We start from the raw sequence: 8992 nt of genomic DNA on the forward strand, positions 1-8992 counted from the left end.
AAAGTCCTCCGTACAACAAACTTTATTAGCACACTTGTCTGTACATGTATAAAATACATCTAGACACAGAACCAATGTTTCCTTCATTCACAGCTGGCAAAAAGAAGCGTCACTTTGCACAATGTAGCTAAATGTTGATACATTGGCAGATTAACGATTGGATGATCTAAATCCGAAATAGAGAGCCCACATTGTGCACGGGGAAATACATAATTACATACCGTAGGGCATCTTTGGAAGCACGTCACAGCTTCTGGGTGAAAACTATTGGTTAAAGTGAATTAAGCAGTTAACTCCACGGTGGGCTTTGAAATGATGTGATGCACTTGGTAATTTACTTAAAGTTGGCATTTTCCAGATGTCAAGTTCTCATCCAGCAGCATATGAAAATGAGTTCCCACTGTTATATAGGTTATATCCTCCTCAGTGATGACAGTAGAAAATACAGGTGATAAGTTAGTAGGAAAAAAAACATACAAGACATAAGGAATAATCGAGCACCGATCTTAATGGTTTTCTTCAGTGAGCGTCCCCCTCCTCACACACACACACACTCTAGAATCGGTACAACTGGACGTTTGGGAGAGTAACCTGATGCTCAGGTAGAGGAAGTGTAGCCCTTACAGCCGGATGCCTGTCCCTCCTCTTCCTCCTCACAGCTCGTCTCCGGTGTGGCCCAGTTTGAAGGCGTCGCCCGTCAGCTTCTCCTGCGCCTCCTTCATGCCGGACACAACTGAGCAGAGAACACGCGCCGTGGTTACCAAGGCGACGGCCGGCGACCGTTTTGGAAGCTGCTACATCGTGCTGTGACTTTCTCAATAAAATGATCCTGAAGAGGTGGATTCTTTACCTTGTTCTGCGCTGCTGTAGAAGTACTTGTAGTTTGGATTCCCATTTTTGTTGGTGATTTCAGGGTGGACTTTACCGCTTGGATCTTTGGGTCAAATAAAACATTTTCTCAGTTCAAATGAATGTTAAAATTGGTAAGAAATGTTTAAAGTTTATTTCATAATGTATTATCTCAATAAAATGTTTAAATATGCTTCTTAAAGGCGAATTTAGTTTTCAAATCACAAGTTGTTTCCAATTAGCTGTTAAAGGTAATTATTTCATCTCAGACTAATGTGTGCGAATAAAGCATTTGAGAATCTGTAGCCAGCATTATTACCATCTAACTATTAAGTCATTTCAGCTTTAAATGGTATTTAACTGATATTTCATTTTTTAAATTAGATCAACATTGCTGCATAGAATTCCTGTGACTTATCCTTTTGACCCTCAGATAGTTTGTTGTATTGAACACCACATAAGTTTTTCCTTTGAGTATTCTTCTGTGCACGTTTAGCATGTGCCAGTTTCATTGTTTTTCCGATAAGCATTGCAGTTCATTTACCGATCCTTGACTAGTTGCTTCGCTTTAAAATTCTGATTAAGCAACATTTATGCTACCGAAAGCTAATTCCAGTCCACTGAAACTTTGTTTGGCACTGTGTGTTCTTGAGTAAGAAACTATGTCTCTCCAAAAGGAATCCCACTAAGTGTTTACACTTAGTAACTCAATCCCTTCGTACCAAGGAAAAGAATCCGAGGAATGTATCCTCCATCGGGGGTGTAGGCGTCATCCTTTGGCTCCTCCTCATCCTGTTCAAACAAGAGGTTACTAATCATTTACAGGACTGCAATCAAACCTCAACCAACTAATAATATACCCTGTTATTGTGGTCTACAAGTTAATTAAACCCTGGACCGAATAGTGCCACTCAAACTGTCCTTACCTCGAGGTTGATCATCACAAAGTTGTGTGCAAGTTCAGAGATATCCTTGGACTCAGCAAATTTGGGCTTCAGCGCTGATGTGAAAAGAAACAAAGATATACAACTAATTGTCATGAAATCTCCAAATCGGCTGTAGTAACAGCTTTCTGAATTCTTCCAACATTACAGATGGCGGTTGTGTTCCTCGATTGTTGATTTTATCTGCACAGTGACCAATGTCCTTCTGGGACATTTTAATAGATCACAGACATCAGTAGTGTTAATAGTTACACCTGTAAGAAGTTAAAAGTTCTGCTGTGAAATTTGACTTTGGTCGTTTTTCTCTGTTTGAAGGAGTAATGGTGGCCTGACCAAAGGGCAGGAGTCACTTTTACATTTAGGTCATGATCAAGTTGGACCCTTTCAGGCAGGAAATGCGCAGAATTTCCTTAAATGAAATAGTGGACCTTTCGTCCCTCCGACATCGGTGTCCCACATGTAAAAGTGGCACATTAACAGGAGAATGACAGCGAGGCGGTCACGGTGGAAAGGGCGAGAACGTGGTTTCACCTTTGCAGGCTCCGCACCAGGTCTTGTGGATGATGAGCATGATGGGCAGCCCGCTGTCGACGCAAAACACACAAAGACATTTTTATTAAGGACAAAAACTGAACGCCGTGCACTTAAATGAATCACTGAGTGAAAGCTACGGGCAGCAGCCTCCTCCGGTTATTAGTGCTTGTGAGAGATTTAGGATCAAAGGCATCGCGGCAGAAAGGCAGCTCATCAAGAAGTGTTATATATTATTATATATAATATTTCAGCTCTCGGCGTGAACTCGCCTGGCCTCGGCTTCTTTCTTGCCGTCATCCAGCGTCCTCCAGTGGATGTTTTCTCCAAATCCTGTGGGGAGGAAATGAACTAATGAGCAAGCCAACGTGGTGTCACTGCGATTATATTTCGACATCAGGGTGGGTCTGCCCTACATACTATATCAATAGAAGGAAGTGAGAAGAATGGTGGTAATTTAATATCAAGCTGTGCTCGCTCACCTATAACGGCATACGGTAATTAACTCCTAGGTGTTTATGGTGGGAGTGGGACAAGAAAACAATGCAATAGATTATGTTCTTATCTTAGTTTAAAATGTCTGGATGGGCTTTTGGAAGATTTTAAAGTATTCATGTCTCTTAAAAATGGCATGAATTCATGAGATGTGATTCTTTTTTTAATTCATTGCAATGCAGGCCCAGTGTGAAAATTCAAGCACACTATATTGGTAAAGCCTTTCAAGCAGTGCAGATATCATGTGTGTCAATAGGTTCCTGTTTACTGAATTTATACAGCTCCTGCATTTTTTGGGCGAAACCTATAAAAATCCGTATTTTTATACTTCAGCCGTTTTACCACTGAATGAACTCTATGTAACCTGTTTTAATAACTTATAACTAATGCGTTTGGTTTAGAGTTACATATGAATCCATTTCAAATGGTGTTGACGTTAGTTCATTCATTCATTCATTCATTTTGAGAATAGTGTTAGTCTAATTTTGGCAAATTAGCTGTTGATTTACAGCATGTTACATATTTAATTTATTACGAATGACTGTTGGCATAAACATTTATTATTATTTAAAAAAAATGTAACTCGTGCCTCAGCTCAATTGAATAATCATTAACCGTCAACATTTAACGAAAGTACACGTATGCTGTCACTTAGGGGTGAAACCTGTGAAACTGGAAATAAAGAGCTGGCGTGTCTCATTACACAGACGTCCACTTGTCCCGGACACACGCTTTGCGATCCAGGATACTCATACAAAGACAGCTGCGGCGGCGGGGACTCTCTCACTGACCAGATGTCCCGCTCGGTGTTCTGCATTAACTGAAACAAATATAAGCTCACCTTTCCCACTGGCTGCTTCGACGACATCTTGAAAGCACGTCAAAGACAACAAAACGTGCAGGGACGAAAATAAAACGATGTTCACAAGAGACGTTCGCATTTTGACTGTCCTTCTTCTCCCTCACAGCTAGAAGCTAGCAGCACTTCCTGTTGGTGAACCGGAGAGCCGGACGTCCAACCCTCACGTTTCAAAGTAAAATTCTCGTCCGCTGCAGTAGTGAGGTGTGTGCGCATGTCCGTTAGTTGCCTGCTCCTCCTATTGGTCAGCTGTGACTAATTTTCCATGTTCATGTGACGTCACATCCTCACAACCGCGTGCTCCTGGATGTAGCGTCAAACTAGTCAAGTTAAACACTGAAATGTCAGAAAGAAAAACGGAAATCAGTGCAAAACAAAGGTTTAATAATCACGACAAATGTAAAGAAATATATATATTTCATACAATAACGAATTAAATCCTACTAAAATGTATTAAGACATGTATTCTTAGCATTTCATATAAATATATGCTATAAATAAAACAAACATGTGCTTGCGTGATTCGTGCTTATTTTATTCTGAAAGTATTGATAGAAAGTATATGATATTGCTGCTATCTTGATACAAGAATAAGCCGCACCGCCTCAGCGCTGCTACCGTGCCGTTAACAGTTCAACGGGCTGTCCTTTAAAAAGGTAAAACAACATATAAAAAGTAGTTTTATGGTTAACATCTCAGCCTGTTTGATTAAGCACTTAATTTAAGTTGAATTTAGGCTATTGCCTACACAGTAACGAAAAGCTAGTTAATGCTCGGGGGGGTATCTTGTCCAGCCACCATGCTAATATTAGCTGAAATAGCAGTCTAGCTAACGTTGGTTAGCAAACCAACTAGCAACCACCACATTATACTTTAATGTCATTTTAAAATTGAGTTCCAGATGTGTTTATTGATTCTATCTAATTCATGCCAGTCCATTCTGATAGTTCTTAGGTCTTCAGTATAACTTTCAGCCAGTCTGCTAGCTCAATGCTAAAATGTGTTGAGGATTATTGTAACATTAGCTATGGTGGCCTGACTCATGTTGGGCTCATTTAACTTCAACAAGTTAAGTGCACACTGACATGTATGATGTATATAGAACATATTATTTAACGGGATCTCTCAATTGTTTTTATTTAAAAGATGAACGGGAATATCCTGTTTTTTTTTAACGTTTTTTCATTCACTAACAGAACACTATGAATCAAGAAAAGCTTGCCAAACTTCAGGCTCAAGTGCGGATAGGTGGAAAGGTACAGTATACTAACCGTCCTATTTTTAGAATTTAGCACTACCAGTAAATCTCGTGTAATCTGTTAACAAATGCCCTGTATAGAAATCAGAATCTGAGTTTTCGGATTTGTGATCGCCTCGGTTGTTGATCATTTTAAGGAGTCTGATGGCGTTCAGCACCTGCCAGTTTTTTTCCTCCTGACCTCAGCATTCCCTTTATGGGGGAGAGGTCTGCCCCGTCCATCTGCGGCCTCTGTGGCTTTGTACAAATGCATTTTGAGGTCTTCAGGCGCCCACTAGGTGGCGTCATTTGTTATTTCCTTTTTATCACACCGTCCTTGTGACCTTTTCCAGATTACATTGACGTTCTCAAACACAGTACATTTACTTCATTTGCATTTCACCAGAAGTACAGTTTTTTTTCTACAATTATCCCCAGTTTTTTTAATATATCTTTTTTAAATTATACTGAAATCCAGGATTTAAAACATTACGTGTGTAGTGGAATCCCATTTGTTGGTTCAAAGTGTAAAAGTTCAGTTTTTTTTTAAATTGGACTTTTTAGACCAATAAAAGGTGGAGACGTCAATGAACGGGGAACTTTCTTCATGCTAAAAATGACCTTGGCGTTCCCAAGTCCCATGGACTTTTAAAATCTTATTTGTAATCATGTAGCTGCGTTAAAAGGCTTTTACCACTTTTTGTACTTCGACAAGGAGATGTTGCTTGGACCTCTTTGGTTATCAGTTCTTTGTTAGTATTTAGCTTACTATTGAAAACGAGCATCGCGTTTTCCTTTTAAATCAATGTCAAATCCAAGTGGTGCTTGTATGCTTGGTGCTTAAAAGACACAAGCAAATTGGGTATCAAAGATGGGAAGGAAAAGTGTTTCCAAACCGGCATCCAAGAACCCGATTATCATTGGACTTGACAGTTAGCTATTTGATCTTTTTTTTAGGCATTCACACCTGTTCTTTTCTCAGGGGACGGCCCGCAGGAAGAAAAAGGTTGTTCACAAAACGGCAACAGCTGATGACAAAAAACTCCAGGGCTCCCTGAAGAAACTGGCAGTGAACAACATCGCAGGGATAGAAGAGGTGAGCTATCAGAGGAAAACTAATGTCAGCGTTTCACCAAAGCTGCGCTCTTGTCTTTCTTTTTTTTTGTGTCCGATATGGAAAGATAAAAGTATCTGAGAGCCTTTCAAAAAAAGTGCACTCCTATCACGTCGTCTCATTTATATTTATAGTGCTTTTATCCAACCCGCTTCCACATAGTGATTCAGATAAATCAAAGCACGAAATACAGATACAACCCAAAGATAAGATGCTAACCTGATGCACACAAGTCATTAAGTCTCCTTCATTCATATTGTAGCTCAATTTACCTTTTTTGTTTTACAATAAATGATTAAACGGACACTCACTGTAAACCAGGCAAAGAACCAATTTGGGACACTTTCTACCAATTTTATTTATTTTCTTACTACCCATTGAGGCAAATCTGTGATCCAAGGCTACATAATTAAAGTAATAGCTGCATGCTCTGTAGACTGTTGACTTTTGTGTAATTGACCCCCTTTTTCAGTGGAATATTTGTTATGTCACTCCCCGCATCACTTTCACACCTAAAACAGACGCCCAAAAGAATCTACACTGTTCTTCTGACTCAATATGTCGACGATGCAGAATCTTGTGACGGATTATTTTGGCTCCCGATCTGACCGCGTGGCCCCTTCTCCTCAGGTGAACATGATCAAAGACGACGGCACGGTCATCCACTTCAACAACCCCAAAGTGCAGGCGTCTCTGTCCGCCAACACCTTTGCCATCACGGGCAACGTCGAGATCAAGCAGCTGACGGAGATGCTGCCGGGCATCCTGAGCCAGCTGGGAGCCGACAGCCTCAGCAGCCTGCGCAAGCTGGCGGAGCACTTCCCTCGGCAATGTGAGCGCACCCACGTCGGGGCTCGTTTAATATCAGGAACGGGCTTATGGGTTTTAGGGTCCGCTAGGTCGCGAGCCTTTACACATTATTAGATGAGGCCGAAGGCTGCTGCGGGGAGAGTTAATTAGTTACTGTTACAGTGTCTGATCTTCCCTGTTTTAGCAAAACACCACATTTTTATAACAAGAATTTGGCGTAAACACTAAATCTGCAGTAATTATAACGGCTTTTGTCCAATAATCACTTGTTTTGTCTTATGTATTTTGCAGCAATGGACATGAAGGCAGTCAAGGAGGTAATCGAAGAAGAGGAGGAGGAGGATGATGATGTACCAGGTATTGATGCAAACGTTTTTATGAACTGAGAGCGTTTGAAGTGTTCTTATGGTACAACAGTGTTTTTGTTTTTACAACACCTCTGTAGATGGTTTGTTTCCAAAATGACAATACATCTGTTTGGGAGGACCATTTCTGTCCTCGAAAAAAAGGACCGTTTGTAGCCTTTTTACATGGTTTATATCAACGCTTCAGTTTGCGGAATGTTAACCATAAGAGTCCCAAATGGAGTGTGAAACAACTCTGATGCACCTGTTCTCTTTTGTCTTGCAGATCTTGTGGAGAACTTTGATGAAGCCTCAAAGAACGAAGCAAACTGATGAAACCTTTTTTCTTTTTTTCCTTTTTTTTGCCCGCCTCAACCGTTTTATTTTTTACCTCATGGACTCACGGAGGGTATTTCCTCATGTGGAGACACGGTTGTTAAAGGTGTGATGCATCATCATCATCATCATCATATTCTCTGGAGACGCAAACCGCTGCAGTTTAGCCTGCCGCAGCACAACAACAACAACATGCAGATGCAGTAGATTTTCCTTTCATAAGGCTGTGATATTGTAGACTCCTCGAGGAAGCGAGGATGCGCACGACTCTCGGCACCCAAATGACTCCAACTGCTTTAGAAATAGGCTTCCCACGTATCCAGACGTGGCTAGTATTTAAGAGATTGTTTATTAAATCACAATGAAAGTGAATTCTTGTTTCACTTTACGTTATAGCAGTGATTATGAATTTAATAAAACCTTTTTGGGCTATTAATGCATTGTGTTATTACTTGATTTCTGAGTTGTTTTTTTTGGTCCGACTTGTCTGCTCGATACCAGACGATGATGCAGGAGTATAACATTATTGCATTAGAGTATTACATTACCCTATTTGTCTGCTTGGAGAAGTGGTGTTAGATGTCTGAGTGTGTGTGTGTGTGTGTGTGATGATTATTATTATTATTATAGATTATTTATTGGATTAAGCCGGGAACAGACAAGATTTTCAGTGGTTTGTATTGATCTAAATATTACAAATGGAAAGTGGTTTGTGTTCAGCGTATTGCCCCCCCCCCCTTATTTGTATTATTCCCTTCCATATTACTGAAAAAAATAACAAGCAAGGAACGTTTTTAAGTATCTGTCCAAAAAGGGGCTTATTTCACAACTATGTTTTTTGAGTATCAGTTACTGTTGGATAGTAACAATCGTCCATGTATTGATCATTATCTGATCAATGCAACTAAAGATGACAATACACATAGTTGGGTAAAAACGTATGATTGGGTGTGTAAGTAAGGACTGATGTAAAAAAAAAAAAATACTTTTCTTTTAACTCCATCACTACATCCCTTGACCCACATCCCGTTTCGATCACCTCTGACGCGCCGCTGCTGCATCGTGCTGATCGATGAGCTGCTGCTGTCCGGCTCTGCACAGCGCGAGAGGTCCTACAAGGTTACCGGGGATGAATGTGCCATCTTGGCTCCAGTGTATCTTGTCGTGGGGGCTGAGGGACGAAGATGGGAGGGGAGGGGGGAAGCTGTTAGCTGCGGACCCGCCCCGGGGCTCAGCACACCACCTTCAGCCTAGTTTGAGCTAAAATGTCCCTGCCGCTGCGGCTGGACACAGCGGAGCAGCTGGATGGAGCTGAAGCGCTTTCGGGGTGCGTCAAGTTGCACAGTGAAAACGCAGTCAGGACCGGAAACTATTACTACTTTTAAGGGGATGATTGGATAATGTGTATATTCAAGTCAAAGCCCTGTAAATGCAGGTGATTGAATGATTAATATGACTACTATTTTGAAGTAA

At 40.8% G+C, this 8992-nt stretch overlaps 2 protein-coding genes across 2 annotated transcripts; one reads left to right on the forward strand and one right to left on the reverse strand.

Annotated features, from left to right (window-relative positions):
• Positions 1 to 6: 6 nt before the first annotated feature.
• txndc12 (thioredoxin domain containing 12 (endoplasmic reticulum)) lies at positions 7 to 4014 on the reverse strand. Its single transcript, XM_040172328.2, has 7 exons — positions 3661 to 4014; positions 2597 to 2657; positions 2325 to 2377; positions 1776 to 1849; positions 1572 to 1641; positions 851 to 934; positions 7 to 733 (listed from the first exon to the last, which is right to left on the reverse strand). Exons 1-7 carry the CDS (start codon positions 3758 to 3760, stop codon positions 654 to 656), a joined length of 522 nt encoding a protein of 173 aa, XP_040028262.1. The 5' UTR covers positions 3761 to 4014; the 3' UTR covers positions 7 to 653.
• Positions 4015 to 4202: 188 nt separating this feature from the next.
• On the forward strand, positions 4203 to 7955 carry LOC120816395 (transcription factor BTF3 homolog 4). Its single transcript, XM_040171964.2, has 6 exons — positions 4203 to 4334; positions 4875 to 4934; positions 5898 to 6011; positions 6660 to 6861; positions 7131 to 7196; positions 7470 to 7955. Exons 2-6 carry the CDS (start codon positions 4881 to 4883, stop codon positions 7514 to 7516), a joined length of 483 nt encoding a protein of 160 aa, XP_040027898.1. The 5' UTR covers positions 4203 to 4334; positions 4875 to 4880; the 3' UTR covers positions 7517 to 7955.
• Positions 7956 to 8992: the final 1037 nt, after the last annotated feature.

The sequence above is a fragment of the Gasterosteus aculeatus genome, chromosome 3 (assembly GCF_964276395.1).
Source record: "Gasterosteus aculeatus chromosome 3, fGasAcu3.hap1.1, whole genome shotgun sequence".
NCBI lineage: Eukaryota > Metazoa > Chordata > Actinopteri > Perciformes > Gasterosteidae > Gasterosteus > Gasterosteus aculeatus.

Excerpts from the sequence above, each read along its gene's own strand:
- txndc12 (XM_040172328.2), bottom strand. The coding sequence starts at position 3,760 with ATGCGAACGTCTCTTGTGAACATCGTTTTATTTTCGTCCCTGCACGTT. Across the intron at positions 2,378-2,596 it reads AAGAAAGAAGCCGAGGCCAG|CGGGCTGCCCATCATGCTCA; the intron begins GCGAGTTCACGC and ends TTGCGTCGACAG. Across the intron at positions 935-1,571 it reads TCCTCGGATTCTTTTCCTTG|ATCCAAGCGGTAAAGTCCAC; the intron begins GTACGAAGGGAT and ends TTTGACCCAAAG.
- LOC120816395 (XM_040171964.2), top strand. The coding sequence starts at position 4,881 with ATGAATCAAGAAAAGCTTGCCAAACTTCAGGCTCAAGTGCGGATAGGT. Across the intron at positions 6,012-6,659 it reads ACATCGCAGGGATAGAAGAG|GTGAACATGATCAAAGACGA; the intron begins GTGAGCTATCAG and ends CCTTCTCCTCAG. Across the intron at positions 6,862-7,130 it reads GGAGCACTTCCCTCGGCAAT|CAATGGACATGAAGGCAGTC; the intron begins GTGAGCGCACCC and ends TGTATTTTGCAG.